Source organism: Echinops telfairi, unplaced genomic scaffold, assembly GCF_000313985.2.
Source record: "Echinops telfairi isolate 266 unplaced genomic scaffold, ASM31398v2 ScPeMD7_18;HRSCAF=68, whole genome shotgun sequence".
Taxonomy (NCBI): Eukaryota; Metazoa; Chordata; class Mammalia; order Afrosoricida; family Tenrecidae; genus Echinops; species Echinops telfairi.
Window position 1 is genome coordinate 38,580,460 of NW_022103915.1, and position 20,721 is coordinate 38,601,180.

Consider the following 20,721-nt stretch of genomic DNA (forward strand, 5'->3'; position numbering starts at 1 on the left):
ATACATCCATTGTGTCAAGCACATTTGCGCATTTGTTGCCATCATCATTCTCAAAACATCTGCTTTCCACTGGAGCCCCTGACATCAGCTCCTCATTTTTTCCCCTCCCTCCCCGTTCCCCCGTCATGAACCCTTGATAATTTACAAGTCATTATTTTTTATCTTGCCCTGTCCGACGTCTCCCTTTACCCACTTTTCTGTTGTCCATTCCTCAGGGAGGAGGTTATATATAGATCCTTGTAATCTCTGTTCCCCTTTCCAACCCACCCTCCCTCCACCTAATTCCTCTTGGTTACATTGCCCTTGATCAAGCCCTACTAGGCCTCCTACACCCTCTTCACCACCGATTTTAGATCACTCTTAGATCACTCGTTGTTCCCTTGTCCCTGGATTTGTTAACATCCACTTCCTTTCCCCACACATCCCCCTCTTCCATGTCTCTCCGGAACTGTCAGTCCTGTTGTTTCCTCCTCCAGATTGTTTATCCTGCCTATCTTATCTAGATAGACATGCAGACATAATAATATGCAAAGAGCAAGACAGAGCAAAACAAAGCAACAAAAGAAAATAAAACAACAACAAAAAACCAATGACAATCCCTTCGGCTAAGATCAAGTGTAGTATCTGTTCTGATCAGTTTAATATCTGATATGTCCTCTATCCAAAGACAATATATTAAATGGATTTTTGGAGCAGGGAGATAGAATAGGAGCTTGCTCCGTCCACTCCACACATCGACTTGGTATTGCAGTACTTCCAGGTACGGTGCACCTCCTTGGGGGAAGTAAAAAAAAGAAAAAGGAAAAAAAACAATGACAAAAACATAGAAAAGCCTATAAATAGTTCAAGGTCTGTTTGTTGACCTTTAGGGGTGCTTTCCAGTCAAATCTGACGGGGTGCCACACCCTGGCCCCAAAGTCTATTTTTGGTATTCCCTAGGGACTGCATTGCTCTGCCCTCCTTGCTGTTCTGCTGCACACCCTTAGTGTTTCCCCTCGGTGTGGTGGGGTCAGATCAGGCACAATTCCCACACTGTGTCTCCAGTGTTGTCTCCCACGATTGAGACGTTACAGACAGTCCTCTAGCTTACTTTAAAATAGATTTCCACAAACCAAAACTTAAGATTTAAGAAGTTAGATTTACTTAAAGTATTCAGTGATCAGAATTAGCCTTTATTTAGAATTAGCCTTTATTTCTGCCACATGGAAGATGCTGCTTTGTTTACCCCTTAGGGTGGTTGGTGTCCGCTCCCTCAGCCTGCTTGTCTTTCAGTACCTTACTGCGTATTATCTGAGCAAACAAGGAGATAGAACGAGAGAAGAGAAAGAAAAGGTGGAGAACTGAGTTCCATTTTGTCAAGTGTCTAAAATACAAAATGTTTAGAAAGTTATTTCTGTTAAGTATAAAACACTCTTAAAAACAAAATATGAAAAAAATATGAGAAAAATTAGCAATAAAAAAGTTAAATTACTTTTCTTTTATAATAGTGTTTCTATTTAAAACAATAGTAAACCTCCTTTGGACATACAACATCATATTTTAAATGTAGAATTTGAAGCATAATTAAGGGAACCTTTAATTTCTTAAAATTTTGGTTCATGACAGGTATTTATCTTCCGTAGGAGCCCAGGAATTCAAGATGCCAATATGAAGATTAAATAAAAGAACTAATAAAAAGGCTTTCATTCTTTAAGGCATATCTACATGTCATTGCTCAGATTATTTGGAACTTCTTAATCTGTGCTTAAGATTCTGTACAGGTAAAAGCCACACCTCAAAACTTACACACACCATAACACGCTCAGTGTTTCTAGACCCAGATGATTTGCACAGCATGTTAATTGTAGTAATAAGAAGACTTTGGAGAAGCTCATTATGCGTGTCTTTAAGACAAAAACAAAAAATCTTCTCCTTCCTGTGTAAATCAACAATTCACAATGTGTGTAGTTGGAAACCACTTTTTACATTTCCGGAAATAAGGACAGTATATCTGTCTCCATCCATACCTCTTAACTAAAATATCATCATTCTTACCATTCTAGTGCCAACTGGTGGCGTAGTGGCTACAGGTTGGGCTGTGAACCACAAGGTCAGCAGTTGGAAACCACCAGCTGCTCCTCGGGAGAAAGACCAGCCTTCCAACTCCTATTCAGAGTTACATTCTTACCATTCTTTGCATATGTGGCTCTCTCCTCTTTTCATGAGACTTCAGTATTTGAAATTCTGTTGTTACAGAATATACTAGTCCAAAGAGGAAATCATTATACAATGCTAGGCTATCTGTAATGGAATTTCTCTCTGTACAACTTTTAGAGTACATTGGGACACTCCAGACCCTCCCTGGAGGGATGTCAAAACACTCCCTGTGCTACCACATCCCTGTCCAACTCCACAGAGCAAGCGAAAGGGGATGTTCCGAGCAGGGCGAAAGGAAATGGGGAAGCACAGGTACAGACTGGGCAGTGTGCACGGTGAGACATTTTGGCTGCTTTGTTTCCCACTCCTGTCCCCGTGAGCATCTCGAGGGTCTTGTTCCGAAACAAGTGTTCTTGCCCTCCATGAACCAGGAGGTGTGCAGACCACCACAGGCAGGCCGGAGGAACGGTCTCTCACACACAGGAGAGCAATGTAACGGCACGAGGGTCTCTCCTCAGTCAGCAGGGCCCTGATGACCTGGTCAAGTGGTTCCTGATTCATCACTTCACTGCATTTCTGTGAAATTATCCCCCTCAACAAACACCCATACACATGTGCACACACACACACACACACACACACATACAGAGCATTAGCTATCAAGAGGAAACTGTCCAAGAGAAGAACCAGCCTTTTAGCCCGGTCATGGACACAATGGTCAAAAGTTGTTGTTGTTGCTCCTACTGTTTCTGGGCCTCTGGTTGCTGCTACCATCAAGGAAAGAAGTGGCATTCTTTGAAACCCAAGGCCACGCTGGTATCTCAGAGAAAACTGGAACATGGGTGGGCAGGACTGCTACACAGCGTTGTGCAGGTTGCGAACTGCACACGGGCCACACTGGAAACCGGGTGCCCAAGGCTCTGTCCTGTGCAAGCTCAACAATGAACCGCACATGGCAGCTCTGTGGGCACTCTAGAAATATCAAGGCAGAGAGCAGCCCTGGCTGTGTCCACTAATCCAAGAGAGCCGGTTGGGGATAGTTTGGGTGAGCCACAAAGAGGAAGGGTAGGGAGGAGAAAGCAGTGCTGAGCGTGAAGGAAGCAGCGGGGTGCCAGTCCCTCCCAGCGCCTTCACCCCTGTTCCCTTCTGGACCCCTCTGCTGACATCATACTTTGACCCATAATAAATCCTAGAGCAGTCACCTAGAGTGGCGACCTTTCATGATTAATGACACTTTTCCTGTATCTTTTCCTACAAGAAGGTATCCTTAGAATTACTCTCATAGATATGATTCCATGTTAAGAGAGTCAATTTATTGACATTTTTTATGGCTCTAGAGACATAATTTTTTTAAAAATTACCTGTATCTTGTCTTACATGCTTCTTCATCACCTTTGTCTACCATCACACGCATCTCCTGAGAAAGGGGGGGGGACAGTCGAGGCATGTGTTTGAGGGAGTAAGGAGAGGATTAGACGTTAGGGATGACAGCTGGTGGGGAGAAGGTGGGGAGAATGGAAGTGAGAAAGGGGATTGAGATAGAAACAGCAAAGACAAAAGCAGGAGAGAAAAAGCACAGAAGGAGAGAGTATTTAATTTGGGTCTTACATTCAAATGATGCTCTAACCACCTCACCAAAAATCTCTCTCTTCTTTCCGATGAGGTTTATTGTCAAATGTCATCAACCAGTTCCCCTCCACCCGTTGATGTTTTTTATGCCTGGGTTTTGTAAACAGAGAATAAACCTGGCTACTTAGGAGTCCAAGAAATTTAATTTGTAAACAGTTCAGTGGGAAGAAGAGGAAAATGGGTGAGAGGAAATTCCCAGTGTTTCAAAGATTATTTTCCCTTCTTTTCTTGAATCTCTATCCTTTGTCTCCGTTAGGTCCCGCTTAGAAAATCCCATGCAGGTTGACTTTAAAAGAATCAGAAAAGTTAGCGAGAACAAAGCCTAGAAAGGTAAGAAATGGAAAAGTCCAAGTAGACAGGCCCGGTTCCAGAGAAAGAGTTTAGCTTGGATCCTGCCTCACAGTGTTCATAAATCAGTGCATTAAAGTGCCACGTACCCAACACATTGCTTAAAAGAACGGGTGTAACCCTTTCAAACCACGGAGAGCTTTAAGAGGCGAATTAGAGTTGGTGGTCCCAACTAGCAGTGCCTAGGAGCTGGCGAGCGCAGGGTGCCTGGGCTCATTTGATTGCAGTGGTGGCAGTTAAGACTCTGGCTTCTGCTTAGAATTGAAGCCAGAAAGGCAGGCTTGTCTCTTGTCTCCACTCAGTCTGAATTCAGTGGAAGGAGATGCACAGTCTGCTGCTCTGCGCTTTCCTTGGGGCTCTGGGCCTAAGTGTGAGTAGGAGAATAGGAAAGGGGGGACAGGAATGATTAGAGAGTGAAGAGGGGGAAAGAAATGCTAATCAAGGGAAAGACGGAAAAACTATATAAGCCTAAGGACAAGGGGGAAGGGAAGGGGAAGGCAGATAAAAAGAATGCGAAAGTAGGTGAAGGAAACAAACAGGAAACATAATTAATACGCTGTGGACAACTGCATGGCAAGTTCGTCTTATTGTGCCAGCTTTGGGATCTAAGAGGTTTGTGGTGGGATGTTGCTGAACATTTGCCGTATGGTAACCTGACTCCTAATTCTCAGAGCCCCTTTTCAAATGCCTGCTAGATTTTCAAAGGTGGGTGGGCAGGACCTGAAACACCTCAGCAGAAAGGGCCTAAGGACAGCTAACCCTGCCCGCAGCTACGCACACACACATTTTGGAGGCGAGGACACTGAGGTCCTCAGAGAAGAAGGACAAATCCACGAAACCCAGCAAGTGTATGGTTTCCCTCACCTCTCAAGAGCGGAGCGTCCTCAAGGGCCCTTTTCCAAGACGAGTGCTCTGCCCACGGAGCCAAGAGGTGGGCATGTTGCCAAAGCCTGGCCCACGGAGCTTTTCTCTTACAGGCGAGCAGCTGATGGAGTGAGGGAAAGACTGGCCGGGGCTCTGCCTGATATTCTAAGTTGAACATTTAAGTGCTGGTTTCTTCATCGTTACCTTCCAAATGTCCTCATTTTCCTTTCCCAGCTTGTTTCATGGACTCAATCCCTCCCAGCCATGTCGTCTCTTAACTCGGCAACTCCTAATTGCCGCTTTGCCCTCTCTTCTCACGGGGAGTTGATCAATCTATCTGGTTTGATTTTGTTCTCGTGCACCTGTTTCTGGTTTAACTGCTTCTCCCTTGGATCAGGATTTTGGCACCCGCCTCCTGGATGATTATAATGGCGTCCTAACTGGTCTCCCAATCTCTCGCTTCCTCCAGCTTCTCTTAGGATTGTAATCAAAGTAATTCTTTCTAAACATACTACAGATTTTGCTGTTCCGTTGTCTCTCAGTGGCTCTCTATTAACTAGCAACAGTGGTATCCTAACGGAGTATGGCCCAAGACCTCCATCATGTGGCCCGGCTTAGCTTTCTCAGTCTGGCTACTGCGAACGGCCCAGCACTTCCTCCATCTTTTGATGTTGCTTCATCATTCTCTACTCCATCCAGGAGCTCCTCATCGCTTTTCCAAACTCAATGGCCATCTCTTCCATAACGTCTCTCCCAATTCTCTCTTCTGAGCTAAAAGAAGCTCTCTGCTTTTCTCTTAAAGTACCTCTATTACATGATGATTTGTGTTATTGGTGCATATGTGTTGAGGCCAGCTAGCATGTCTTATTTATCTTTTTACCTCTCCCAGAGCCTGCCACAGTATTTCATAAAAAAACATGCTTTGAAATTAAAAGATAACTGTAAGAAACAGTTACATAATAGGTAAAGATAACAATATTCAACATTCTACATCCATGTTAAGTTTTCCTAGGTAAATAACCAAGGGCCTCAGCATGTACACAGAATGTACTAATAAATTAGCCATGTGCAATCTTTGTAATAATATCGCCACTAGATTTATCCTTACCATTAGCAAGTCAGAGGAAACGTTTTGATTATATTGGGATCTTTTTTATTTCTTCAGATTCAGTTGGATTTCTTTGTGATAAAGTACTTGGAGTCGAGATGGAGGAACACACTGTTAAGTGGCAAAGTGTTTTTCTTCTAGACAGTGGTATTTTCTTACAACGTTCTGAGGTAGAGTGGAACACTGGCAAATGACCCTCAGTGAAGCTCACTGGGTACTTTGGGAAGCGAAGTCCAGCAGAAAGGCCCAAAGACAAATCCCACTCGTATGAGAATCTATACTATAATCATTACTTTTTTGGTAGGACTTTTTCAAGGTCAGGAGCCCTGGTGGCATAGTGCATGATATGTTGGGTTCTTAACCACAAGGTCAGCAGTTTGAAACCAACAGCTGCTCCCCAGGAAAAAGCTGAGGGTTTTTATTTCCTGTAGAGTTACAGCCGCAGAAGCCCACAATAGCAGTTCTACCCTGTCCTATAGGGTTGCCATGAGTGTTAATTGACTTGTTGGCAGTGAATTCTTACAAAACGCAACTCACTACCATCGAGTCCATGCCAACTCCTAGCCACCCTATAGGACAGGGTAGAACTGCTCCTGCGAGTTTCCAAGACTGTGGCTCTTTGTAGGTACAGAAAGTCCTGTCTTTCTCCCACGGAGTGGCTGGGGGTCCCAAACTGCTGACCTTGTGGATCCAAGCCCAGCGCCTAACTGTGACCTTCCAAGGGTCCTTCGCATTGAAAACAATGATTTTTTTCTCTCTACTGAAGTCCAGTTAGAAGTCCCTCTGTGCCTTCCATAATGCTCATTATGTACCTGGGTGGAGCTGCAGCCGATGCCATCTATTGTTCAGATAGTCACTTAGAGGAGGGTTAGCAGCCAGCCGCAGTAGAGCTGCCTAGTCACCTATAAAACCACCTTGACATTTACATAAGTGCAAGCTCCTGCTCCCTGAAGGCTATGGGAAGAAGGAAAGGAAAGCGTTGAACGGCGTCTGGCTGGTGAGGCAGAAACCACCCTTGGAAGAAGAGAGGGGCCAGATGGTTTCAGGTTTACAGGAAATTTAGCTGCAAAGCGGCAAGCCTGGAGCCCCACTGGTGCTGTGGCTTGACGGCAGAGCTTGGTCCGGTCTGGGAAGCTAGAGCCAAGGAACTCGAAAGGAGGCTAGACTCCGCCGGCGAAGAAAACGATGCCTATGGAGAGTCTGAGGACAGCGTTTCCCCAGTGCAGGACCCAGAAGGGTGCACAGGCAGGGAAAGGAATGCACGAAAAAAAGTTTGCTGGATTCCTTTGCTCTGAACTCCTCTATTCCACAGACCCAAGCTGACTGCTGGATCCCAGGGATCGCAAGGACTCGTGTAGTGGAATGTCTTCCATACCTGAAATGTCTGAGTAAGTCCTCATGCTCCTGTGAAAATAAACAGCACATCTCAGTATTTTTGCCCGCGTCACCAGGGAGATTTAGAAAAGGATTACTAGGTCTGAGAGAACAGCCATTCTCTAAATGCTTTGTGGTTAGTAGTGAAACGTGGTTACCAAGCTTAGGATACTATCCGCTAGATTACGTAGTAGAGCGAAATCACCCACATTGTGTAACATGCAAATCAATCGATCTATGAAAGCCATAGAAGTGGACTGTCCTAAGGTGCATAGAGCCTATTTTAGTGTATCTATCACCGGTCACTCAATGTGACCGTCATCTCTACGGCCTCCCTCACCCCTGAAAACTTCAGCATTCAGTGCTGCTACTTCAGGGACTTACTTTGATGATGTAGGTTCTCTTAGAGGTCTAGAGAAATTTCTGGGGAGATGCCTGGGGCTCACAGTCATTGCCACCACTCCTCACTTCTCCCTCACCCCCCACCCATGTCTGCGGCCTTGCTGGACAGCAGGCACTTGGAAGCCTCGCAAAGGAACAACATTACCAAAGTGTTTGCCCAGCTTACTGCACGTCTTAGAGACAGGAGGGGAAACGGGTTCATCGATTCAAAAGGCTATTGCCCTTTTGCTAATAGGAAATTTATCTTTGCCTAAAGAAGTTCATTTTTCTGCACTCTTGACGTTACAACTTTAGTAGCAAATTAGCAATATGTTCTTAACTTCACGGGCTTGCTAAACCATAAGCATAAGGAACTTAATTTTTGTTTTATGTAAAATTGGGTAACTTAATTTTCATAAACGTAGGATAACTTACTTTTACTTAATTAAGTAACTTAATGTGGCTGCACCTTTAATACACATTTTGGAAATCATGCTGTTTTAATAAAAGAGCGTTTGAGAAGAAGTACCCTTAGATGTTACCCTCTCAGATAAATTCAGAATGGCACAATCATGATCTACTTTAAGGGGTCCAGTAAACCCATCCAGTTCAAGTTCTCCAAGGCATGTCCCAGAGAGTATATGCTAAATTAGCAGTTCTCATCGCTACTTGCGAGTAAATAATCATCTACTGTTGTCACTGAGTCGACGCCGCCTCACGGTGGCCCTACATGTATCAGAGTAGAACTGTGCCCCACAGGGTTTTCTACGGCTGAGGTTTCAGAAGTGGGTTGCCAGGCTTTTTTCTTCCAAGGCACTTTGGGTGGGCCAGCGCCATCATCAATTGGCTACCAGCCAAATGCAAAACAGTTTGTGTCACCCAGGGATTCCAACTATTCAAGTAGCCTCCTGCACCAAAGGGGTCTGATGATTTCAATGAAGGTTAAGCTGCATGGTAAACATTTTCATGAGGCTAAGAAATGTCAAGTAAGATTACTTTTACAAATAGAGGCAAGTTATAATGAAGGTTGGCGTTACTCTCTTTAAATGAAGAGTCGCAGTGGCACTTGTCAAGATATAAGAACTATAAATGCTTCATAAAGTAAATCCTTCCCTTCAAGGGACCTATTATGACTTTAGAGAAGTTGACGTCTTCATCGTCTTTGTCTTCCAGATGTAAATTGCGCAACTTACATTTTAAAGACTAGAGAAGCAGAGGGCAGAATGCGTAATGGGGTCATGGTTCAGCTGTTTTGTTCGTGTTCCCAAGCACGCAACTCTAAGTGCCACTGAGGCTCTTGACCTTGGAGAATCAACACAATCAGAGAGCGTAGTTATCAACCTCGAAGTATCCCGACTGAAACCCTGTTAATGTTGCAGGAATAAAACGTCAGTGCATTCCCTTCTGTTCTTACATATCACATCTTTTGTTCGTAATCAACACCCGCAAATTAGATTCTAGCTAGTAATGATGTTCCAGATGCAAGTAGGCAGTGAAAAGGAACAGATAGTTGATTATCTGGGGCTGAAGAGGATTACCTCCTAGAACCAAAATTTGGTTTTTGCTTTGTTTTATTGTACATATATGTACAGTGGAAAATATGGCCTTAGTGATAGAAATGATTCCACAAGTCCCTGGATAGACTTTGGCAAGACCAATGATTTCTTTTTTTAATTACTCATTCTTTGCAAACAACTGTTTTTCAACAACACAAACTGACTCTACATGTGGAGCTCACCAGCTGGCATACACAGCAATCAAATTCACCTTGTCTGCTGACAGAGAGGAAGGGGAAGCTCAGTATCGTCAGTCGGAATAAGGCCAGGGCCAACTGTCGAACAGAGCACCCATTATTCATATGCGAGCTCAAGTTGAAGCTGAAGAAAATTATAACGAGCCCAAAGAGTCAAAATCCAATCTTAGGTCTATTCCACTTGAATTTAGAGGCCGTCTCAAGAATAAATTTGTTGAATTAAACACTCATCATCGGATACCAGACTAGGAAGGAAATGCCATCAAAGATGTCACATATGGAGAAACTAATAGATCATTGGTAAGACTGGGAAGGAAAACAAACACCAAAAGCTATCAGCAGAGACTTTGAATGTTCCTTTGAACACAGAACAGCTGAAGTGAAAGGAAAATATGAGGAAGTAAAATGATGAACAGAGGTTTCAAAGGGCGACTCGGAAGACAAAATATTAAAATGAAATATGCAAAGATCAGGAGTTAGAAAACCAAAATTGAAAAACATGCTCAACATTTCTCCAGCTTAAAGAATTTTAAAAAATGTTCAATCCTCAAATTGCAGTATTGAAGGATTCTATGGGCAGAATATTGAAGGATACATGTAACTTTAAACAAAGTGGAAAGAACACAAAGTTACTGAGCCAAAGACAATTGGCTGAAGTTCAACCATATCACGAGAGAGCATGTGATCCAGAACTGACGTTTGTGAAGGAGAAAGTCCAAGCTGCGCTGAAGGCATTGGCAAAAAGATAAGGTGCCGGGATTTGTGGAATACCAACTGAGATAGTTCAAAAACAGATGCAAGTCTGGAAGATCTCATTGACCTATCCCAACAAATTTGGAAGGCAGCTACCCGGTCAACTGACCATACTTTTTGCCCATTACAAAGAAAGGTGATCCAGCAGAATGTCGAAATTATAAAGCACTCATTAAGTAAAGTTACGCTGAAGATAATTTAAAAAATGGTTGCAGCAATACATCGAGAGGCAATTGTCAGAAATTCAAGCTGGATTTAGAAGAGGATGTGGAATGTAGGATATCACCACTGATATTAGATGGATCTTGGTTGAAAACAGAATACCAGAAAGATATTTACTAATGTTTTATTGACTATGCAAAGCCATTCGACTACGTGACTCATAACAAACTACGTATAACACTGGGAAGAATAGAAAAACTTTCATTGTGTTCATGTGGAACCTGGACACAGACCAAGAACAGAGCAAGGGAATAGTGCATGCTTGTAATCAAGAAAGGTGTAAGTCAGTGTCTTATTCTTTCACCCTCCTCATTCAGTGTGTATACTGACAAATAATCTGAGAAAATGGACTATATAAGGAAGAACACGTCATTAGGATGGGAAAATAACTCATTAACAAGCTATAAAATGCAGATAACACAACCCTGCTTGCTGAACGCAAAGAGGACTTGAAGCACTTACTGATGAAGACCAAAGACTATACTATACAGCCTCCAGTAGGGGTTATACCTCACCATAAAGAAAACGAAGTCTTCAGAACTGGACAGATAAGCAACATTACGATAAATGGAGAAAAGACTGAAGTAGTCAAAGATTTCATTTTACTTGGCTTTATAATCAATACCTATGGAAGCAGTGGTCAGCTAATCAAATGATATATTGCATTAGACAAATATGCTGCAAAAGTAAGCAAGCAAGCAAAAAACGTTTTAGAGTGTTCACGAGCAAGCATGTCTCTCTGAGGACTGAGTTGTACCTGGCCCAACCTGGACAATGACTAGAGAAGACCAAACAAGCATCGATGCCTTTGAAGCATGGTGTTGGAGAAGACCGTTGACTATCCCGTGGACTTCAGGAGAACAAACCAATGAGCTTTGGAAGAAGTTCAGCCAGAACACTCCTGTGTTGGCAGGAAGGGTGGCAAGCATTTCTCTTGTGTATTTTGGGTAGGTTATCAGGGGAGACTAGTCACAAGAGAAGGACATCATGCCTGCTAAAGGGTCATCGAAAAAGAGGAAGACGCTCAATGAGATGGGTGGACCAACAGTGAGCTCCAACACAGCACCAACTGTGAGGGTGGCCCAGCACTGGGCAATGTTTGGTTCTGATGCACATAGGGTTGCTTTGGGACCTAATAGCATTTTGGGGGGAATAATTATCATGTGTCAGGTATTGTGTATTATTAAAAGATCATTTAATCCTTACAACTCTGTTGTGTGCCATCATGTTGATTCTGACTCCTAACGACTCGAAGAGTACAGACGAACACTGCTACATTCCGTTTCCTACATTCAATGCCAAGTCATTTCTGTGGTTGTGGCTTTGAACCTTCGTTCTCTGCATGAGCAGCTAGCTGGGTGCTTGCCCATTGTGCCGCCAGGGCTCCCTAATGCTCGAGTCTCCTAAATTATGTTAAATAGAAATGTTCTTGGGAACATCCTGAATTTGTTCTAGCTTTAAGTAGAACATTTCTCGCATCAATTCATTCAGCAGAACACTTCTAGACTCTTGTTTAGAGCAAGTAATTTTTATCACACTAAAGGTAACCCATAGATTTTGTGGGCCTTTATCAAGAATGTATATAAAAAATGACCAAGTATGCCTAAAATCTCATGATTTTTTCTGTTCTATATTTATGTTGAACATGATTTATATATTTCCTTTATATTTATAGTAAGCTTGCTAAATTTTTCCTTCTAAAGTTCCAACAACTTGACATTTATTGTCATCAATATGGTTAACCTAGGCATTCTTCTATTCTTTTTACATTTAACAATCCAGATAAATTATTTGTTTCATAAAATTAGGACAAGAAGACTTGATTTTTCACTCCCTCCAATTCCATATTTGGAGGACATTACATAGGAGAACTTTGACTATCCGAATAAGAGTTTAGTGAAAGTTGGGACAAAGACTTTTTCTCTTTTGGGACCTCTTTGATCATTCTTTGTCCCATTCAAGTTTCAATGTCTGATTGTGCCCATTGAGCCTCTGCATTTTTGCATTTACTTAATTTAGATTTTCCACGTTAAGCAAAGCTACATATGTATCAGTAACATTTGACAGTTGCTGTAACTCCTTTTAAGTTTCCAGTTTCATTAATTTTAAATAACTGCCTAGTGGTTTGACAATGCCATTGTTCTTTTTGAAGCATCAACTAAGTTCTTTTTAGTACTTTCAGTATTTTAGTAATTGCTAGTTTATTTTCTTTTTAGTTTTCATCCTGCCCACTCTTTTTCTAATTTACTTTAAAATACTTAGACATAATTTTTTTATAGTCCTCATTTTTGTTCTTGCTAATAATTAGCCCTCAAACCTCAGCATCTCCTCTGTTTCTCCTGCTCAGGTGTGACCCCCGAAGGACCTGCTGCATGTCTGTCTAGATGTCACCATCCTGTGCTCTCTCGTGCAGCTTGCAATTAAGCTGTGGGAATCGTGGCTGCTTTTCAGATTGCACAATTAGTTGGAAATTTAGAGATGAATAAAAATAGTAACAAAAAGTACCTAGAATTCCTCCTCTTGAGATAAACACCGTGAACTCCACAATAAGGAGCCCTGTGGCACGATGAAGCACTCGGCTGCTCTCAGAGAGAAAAGACCTGGCGACTGATCCCGTGACAGGATGAAAGCCGGCTGCCAGCCACCGCGTTGATGCGTTCTCAGAGCAACCCAGTATGACAAAGCACAACTGCCTCCTCACAGCTTCAAGGCTCTTATCTTTGGGGAAGAGTCCTGGGGGGGGCATCAGTTAAGTGGGTGGCTGCCAACAGAAAGGTCAGCAACTCGAACCCCCCAGCTGCTCGGTGGGAGAAAGTCGTGGCAGTCTGCTTCCATAAAGACCACAGCCACGGGACTCCTAGCGGACAGTTCTACTCCGTCCTGCAGGGTCGCTATGAGTCAGCATCGACTTCATGGCAACGAGCTTTTAATCTTTAGGGAGAGGGCCTGGTTACCCAGTGATTAAGCACTTGGTTGGCAATCTGAACCCACTAGCCCTCGCCAAGAGGAAGATGCAGCTGCCTGCTTCCTTAGAGGTTGCCCCCCTTGGAAAACATACGGGCAGTTCTGCTTTGCCTGACAGAGTCACTGTAACTGGGGGTCCCCTTGAGGGCACACAGCAACTGTGACCACCACCACCCAAACGTGAACATGGCAAGACGACTGCCCTTCCTGGAGCCCACAGAAGTGACATCAGGCAGCCCAGAACGCCCACTGAATGGTGGAGAGAGACGTGGGCGTGAAAAGAAAAATCAGCCAAGTTTGAGTTGCAGGCAGATGATTGAGGGTTGGCTACCTCATCCTTCAATGCTACTGCTCCTGTACCTGCAAACACCCAAATCACACAGACTTTAAAGACGACACAGCACTCAACATTGTTCTCAGTCTTAGAACGCCGCCCTCATGCCCCGCCTCACATACCTGGATTCTTCAGCCTTGAGAGCAGTATTTTCAGAATCCGTCTTTTCGTCAGAGGTCTTGTGATCGATCGCTTCGCATATATTTGGCTCCATTTTTTCTGGCGCTAAGGTGGTTTGGAAGCATTTTTCATCCTCGAAAGTCAAAGTTATGTTTGAGATGGTGACGTGTTTGGAAGACCGTTTGGGTTCCTTCAGAGTTTTCACATCTCGCAGACACTCAGTCCTCCGGACGTTCTCATCTTTTGCCTTCGAAAATCATAAGCAACAGCAAGTAAAGTGATAGAAAAGAAAGCCTCATGCCCAATTAGACCCTCGATGGACCTGTCTTTAATGCAGCGATCATTCATGTCACTCCTTTTTGCTGAGTGCCCAGGAACACATTGGCATAATCATGGTGGAGGGAGGCTGGGGCTGTGTGGCCCTTGAGTTGAGCAGAGACTGCTGTTTGGAAAGCGGCTTTCAGGGTGGGCTGAGGGCCTTGCCCCACAGCCGTCTGACACAACTAAGTAAACATGCATGCTATTCCCGGAGCCACTGAGGCTGGAAAAACACCTGAAACCACTGCCCCAAGATAATTTTTAAACATTAAACCATTGTCCTCCCCGCCCCCGCCCCAGTAGTCAACTTTGAACCAAACAGCAGTTGCACCTAATTCGTAAACTATGTTTGCCTTGAGCACTGTGCTCTCTCAAAAATGTATCCGTGTGGCACCACATCGACAACGGCATCTCGAAAGGTGAGACGAGGAGCTTAGGGGTCAGTGACGCTGTCAAGGGCGGTGAAAGGTGGGAGAAGGGCAGTTAGAACAGCTACGCAAATTTAGGAATGTGAATGATGTCACTACCTTCTACTTGTAGATCCTATTAATACAGCACTTATTTTGTTGTGGTATAAAATGAAGTAAAACAACACCAACTCATGTCCTGTACATCACTGCCTTCTCCCATGGGGAAATCAGTACTCAGTGTCTTCCTTTTCTGAGTGGTGGGGGTCAGGACAGTTTTTTAGAAATGCCTTGTCATCTCTTCTCAAGCGGAGGTTGCTCTTGGGTCAAGAGCATTTACTAAGGTGGATGGGTTGGGGAATCATAGTCATACTTGTTTCTTGTTTGTTTGTGGTGGATGTTTTGTTTTGTTTCCCCCCAAAAAACTTTTATACCTAAAAAGGAACAGTTAAAAGTCTCCCTTCCTCTTAATATCCCAGTTTATATTAAGGTACCATTTCTCCCGGTTGCTCCCTGCCCCCCTCAGATTTTCAATCAGGTCAGCAAGCCTTCCTGACATTTTCCCTGAAATACTCCTTGCATTTCCATTATGTTAAGCATTATATGAAATGACTCCATTTTTTTCTAATTAAAAACTGACTACCTTTATTGTAGGAACCCTGGAGCCTACTGGAATATGCATTGGGCTGCTAACCAGAAGGTCAGAAGTTTGAAACCACCAGCTATTCTGTGGGTGAAAGATGACGCTTTCTACAACTGGAACAGTTCAGTCTCAGAGACTCTGTCCTATAGAATCACTATGAGTCAAGACTACTTGATGGCAGTGAGTTTGGCTTTTTTTTTTGAGTTATTGTAAGAAACAGAATATACAGAAAAGTGCAAAGACAAAAGCATGACTTGTCTATAACATCACCATCCAGAGACAACTATTATGAACAAAACCAGGTTTTCCCCTTCTATTGTTGTGTGTGTATAACTGCATTTCCCCCTCCCTTTTCTTTTCTTATTGTGTTATGCCAATTGATTTCAGTGTCCTTGGAGACCAGGGTCCTGACTGGCCAGGCCCAACAACTCATTCCTCATGGTGTGTGGTTATGTCTAAGATGTTTGCATGACTTTGCTCTCTCCGTATACTTCACCACCTTCATGAATATATTTGCAACAAAGGTGCAAATCACTCATTGTGAGTAAGTGAAATTGCTGGGTGTGGCTCTTCTATCTATAGTCTTTTCCATTAACACCCAATGATGGGTTGGGGCATGCAAATAAAATGTAGAGGATTCTAACTTGGGGATTGGTCCATTTTGTGGCTTCACTGGGTATAAAAGTGAACCACTTAAACCCCTGTAATGGTATTGCCAGCGAGTTCTGTGTGGTCATTGCAAAGAATTACCAATTCCAGCAGAAAAGTAGAATGCCCTGTGAGAGATAGTTGGTGTCAGAATAGGATAAAAAAGGATAAAGGGTGGAGACATGTCTGACCTCTACCACATCTGAATCATCTTCAGGCAGATATGGAGGGGGAGTCTCTGTCTGCCTTGTGTAGCTGAAGGCGGTCCCAAAGTGGATCCCACACCATTTCCTCACCCACATTCTCTGTCAAACGGGTACATTCTCATGGACATACCCCCAACTCTTCCTCCAACATCCATTCCTTCTGGGTGTATATCCATGCCTCTACTGGTAGATCACTGTTATTGTGGGATTGTGTGTGTAACAGTAATATGAATGCATTTTTACATGATAGGGATAATCTTCATTTCCCACTTAATCATATATCAGGAACACCTAAGTTAAGCTCTTTAAAAATGGACTAAGTACATGCTATTTATTCACTGAGCAAATTTCTAATGAGTGCTTATGGTCTTTCTAAACACTGTAAAACAAAATAAAACACAAAACCTCACTGCTATTGAGTTCGAATCGTCTCTACTGGGCCAGGTAGAACTGCCCGAAAGAGTAATTCTTTATGGGAGTGGAAAGCCTAGTCTTTCTCCTTCAGAGGGCTGGTGGCTTTGAACTGCTGACCTTGCTGGTAGCAGCCTAACATGTATCCCTTGCACCACCAGGCTTCCTTTCCACGGGCCGTGGTCGGTCTCAATGACATGAACATGGGATGTCCTTCGTGAAGGGAGGGTTGTTTGGCCCGTCCTCTGGGTTGGGCTTGGGGGCTGCTCCTCTGCTTTCATGATTCTAAACATGGCATAGTGGACATCTCTGTAGCTCAATCTTCACTCCTATTTCTGATGAAATCCTTAGGAAAGACTGCTAGAAGTGAAATCACTGAGTAGGAAGCAATAAGGTTCTTGATTCAGTGCGATCTCAAGAAAGTATGTCCTGATTCTCATCCTGATCTGGAATTTCTCTGAGTTCCACGTTCACCATACCTTTACTACTATTGATTTTTTTAAACACTATCAATGATTAAAAATGTTTTCTAAATATGCATTCATTTGGTTAAACTTTTTAAAAAAAAAACTATACTTACTAATAGTTTCTTTTTCTGTGAAGTATTTCCCCTTACCCTTAACCATTTTTCTACTGTGGCTCAACTGGTGATTTTTCAGAGGAGCCTGGTGGTACAGTAATGACTCTTTGGCAATGGCGATCCACAGTGGCTGGCAGTTTAAAACCAGTAGCAGCTCCTTAGGAGAAACACTGGGCTTTCTACTCCTGTAAACAGCTATAGTCTCGGAAACCCAGAGGGGTCACTACGAGTCAGCACTGACTCCATGGCAGCCAGTTTGGCTTTTGGATTTTGGAGTCTTTACCTACAATCCACATGGTCATCAGATGGATCTTTTAAAAACACACCTTCTTCACTCCCTTACAAAGAAGTCTTTTGTGACAAAGGGTTGGCCAAAGAGTGAAGTCCATATGCCTTAGTTTGGCTCTCAAGGGCGGCGAGCAAGTTCCCAGTGCAACAGTCTAATGCATTCTCCACGTCTCTTTTGCTTCAGCTCAAACGAAGGACCCATCCTTTGACAGGGCTGTGGTTTTTTTACTTTCTGGTTTTTAAAAAAAAGTTACTAATTTCTTCCCAGTTTTTATTTTCCTACATCCAACCTCATTGTTACCTACAGAAATGTCATCTTTTAAGGTACTGGGTACTTACATATATTTTAATATTAAAATAGGCCTTGCATTTTATATTAACAATCTCCATTAGAGATGAGGAAATGGAGGCTCAGCGAATAGCTCGATATCACACAGCAGAGTAAAATTCTAACCCAGGCCTTCGAACTCGGATTTCAAAGTTGTATTCTGCCCCCCACCCCCACCCCCCGACCATGACTTTCCGATGCTGGGGCAAAACTTGATGGGAAGGACATCCACATCCTCTTCAGGACTTCTTACAACTACTCGACGTCAGGTCTACAGAGATTGAACCTCATATTACAATTAGGCCCCTCAGAGTAGATCCAATGGCCTTTTGGTACTTCATGTCAGCTAACCAAGAGCAGTGAGCTTGGCCATCACTCTTGTCCTTGATTACAGAAGAACGGAAAGACCGAGCACTGGAGGCAACCAAGATGTCCTTCAGTAGGTGCATGGACATCAAGACAATGGAGCTTTCATTTAGCAGGAAAAGGAAATGAGCTATCAAGACACAAGAAAACATGCGGGAACTCCATGCAAACTGCTCAGCAGTCAGTCTGAAGAACCCACACGTTGCCATTCTGAGTACAGGACATTCTAGAAAAGGTGAAACACAGGGAGTGAAAAGCCCAGTGACCTCAGGGGCTTGGAGATGGGGAGGGACGCGCAGGTGGGGCACAGGGCATTGTGGGGGCAGTGGACACATTCTGTCGGAGACTGGAATGGTGGACACATGATAGCTAGCATTTGTCAAACCTGACATACTAAACAGAGAGAGTGAATTTAATGCAATCCATGGGCTTGCTAAGACATTATCCCTGTTGGTTCACCGACTAAACATGTTAAAGAAATGTGACATGCTAATAACAGAGGAAACGGTGTACAGGAGAGAGGTACACAGGTGGGGATAATTTCGGCAGGATTATTTTCTGTGTGATTTTCTGGACACAAAACTGCTCTGAAAAGAAAGTCTATACTTTTTTTATTATTAAATAAAAATCTCCCGTATCACTTACTTTTTCCTCTTGCTTGGCCCGTAGGATGTCATCGTTTTCAAACACCACTGTGACCTCGGAGCAGTTTGGGTCATCGGTGACGTCGGTGACGTCGGTGACCTCGGTGACAATCCTTACGTCGGGGACCTCTGTAATCTCATTTTCAGGGACATCGGTGACATCGGTGACGTCGGTGACATCGGTGAATTCGGAGAAATCCACACTCTCCACGGCGCAGGTGGGGTCTACGCCAGGATCCACGTAGGGGGCCTGCAGCGCCGGGAGGGCCCCGATGTCCATGATGTCCAGGGAGCCTGTGATCCCCGTGCTGTTTGTGATCTCTGAGAGGCTCGAAACGTCTGACACGTTAGAAATTTTGTTTTTCTCCTGATTGAGGAAGGTGACGAGTTCCACCCACCGACAAAACAGAGTTTCCTGTTTACAGGAGGGGGCGCAGAGCTGCAGGTAGTAGGCTCGGCCACTCACCAGTTTAACTTTGAGACGCATATTCTTGACATCGTGCACAGAGAGTGTCACAAACTGCAGGGGGAGAAACCTGCAAACAAAGGCAAAGGGAGCATCACGCGGCGACCGAATGAGAGCAATGCCTTCAGTGGGTATTTTCTAGCAGTTCGAAGAATAAGGCTCAGGACACAGCACGACTGATGGCCCAGACCGGTCTGAGTGGGAGAAAGCAAGGATGGAGCTCTAGAAAATCGCTGCCTTCACATCGGTTCCGACGCCCTGTGACCTACAGGACAGAGGAGAACTGGCCTTGTGGGTTTCTGAGACTGTAACTCTTTCCGGGTGTACAAAGCCTCATCTTTCTCCAGCAGAGTGGCTGACGGTTTCAAACTGTTGGCCTTGGGGTTGACAGCCCAAAGCATCCCCCACGACGCCCCCAGGGCTCCTCGAAGGGGAGGCTAGCAGCACCTTATTGTGGGTGCCCTGTTCCCAGCCCTGGTCCTTCGTTCTGAGTGCTGGGTTTGGATTTTAAGTGCACTGAGAGCTAAACAGACTGATGTGGCGCATCTCACCTTAATCATAGTCCCCAAACTCCAATGGACTAAGAAAGGAGAGTGCCACAGCCAATAACAAGTTGGCTCACGAGACCGAATATCACCAGTGAGGACCGGGCTCCGTGGGCAAAGCCTGTGCACCAGACGCCAAGATCAGCAGTCACATTAAAGCGAAGGCAGCCGGGAAGGGCCGGGCACTAGCTAAGTGGAACTAGGGCGAGCGGAAGGGAAAGGAGGAGCATGCTCACGCCTGGGCAAGGCTGGAGCCAATGTCACTGCCCAATTTGTGTGGAACTAACTTGTTGAATGGGAACATAAACAGGATAACATATCTTTGTGGGGGGTGGGTGAGGAGAGAAGGTCAATGGTTACTATCGGATCCCCCAAGAAAGAGCCACTGAAGTCCTAACCATGGTTCCTGTCATTGTCACTGTTTGGACACGGATGTTGGGTTAACTTGCAATCACACTGAAGAAGGGCGGGTTTTAACCTCATTTGATCAGATTAGATTTGAGTCCTTATCAAAGAGGGGATGATTTCTAGACACGAAGATTTTTGTCTCGCCTGGCAAGTCAAGGACTGCCTAGCGCAGGGGTTCCCCACCTACCTTATGCTGTGACCCTTTCATACAGTTCCACATGTGGTGGTAGCCCCCGCCCCCCAACCATCAAATTATTTTCGTTGCTACTTCTTCACTGCCATTTTGCTACTGTGATGAATCGGGCGACCCCTGTAAAAGGGTCATTTGATCCCCAAAGGGGTCGCGACCCACAGGTTGAGAACCTCGGGCCTACACTATCCCGTAGCTGAGAGCTGGACAAAACAGATCAACGAGTGACACCTTGATGTCAGACGCTCAGACTCTAGGGCTCCATTTCTCTTTCCCAGTCTCCCGCC

General features: G+C 44.2%; 1 protein-coding gene and 1 pseudogene across 3 annotated transcripts in view; one reads left to right on the forward strand and one right to left on the reverse strand.

Moving 5' to 3' along the window:
• Positions 1 to 595: 595 nt before the first annotated feature.
• LOC115868957 lies at positions 596 to 776 on the forward strand (annotated as a pseudogene).
• A 375-nt stretch (positions 777 to 1,151) lies between these two features.
• The window catches only part of GARIN2 (golgi associated RAB2 interactor family member 2), a 35,497-nt gene continuing 15,927 nt past the window's right edge, over positions 1,152 to 20,721 (reverse strand). For 2 of the 3 annotated variants that reach the window (XM_045287684.1, XM_045287682.1), the window contains 6 exons: positions 18,827 to 19,361; positions 13,989 to 14,233; positions 7,461 to 7,489; positions 4,203 to 4,581; positions 3,498 to 3,627; positions 1,152 to 1,290 (listed from right to left, as the gene is read on the reverse strand). In XM_045287684.1, coding sequence (XP_045143619.1) covers positions 4,520 to 4,581; positions 7,461 to 7,489; positions 13,989 to 14,233; positions 18,827 to 19,361 — 871 coding nt within the window. In that variant the 3' untranslated portion in view covers positions 1,152 to 1,290; positions 3,498 to 3,627; positions 4,203 to 4,519. The remainder of the gene's footprint in view (positions 1,291 to 3,497; positions 3,628 to 4,202; positions 4,582 to 7,460; positions 7,490 to 13,988; positions 14,234 to 18,826; positions 19,362 to 20,721) is intronic. The other variant, XM_004699006.2, reaches the window with a different exon arrangement.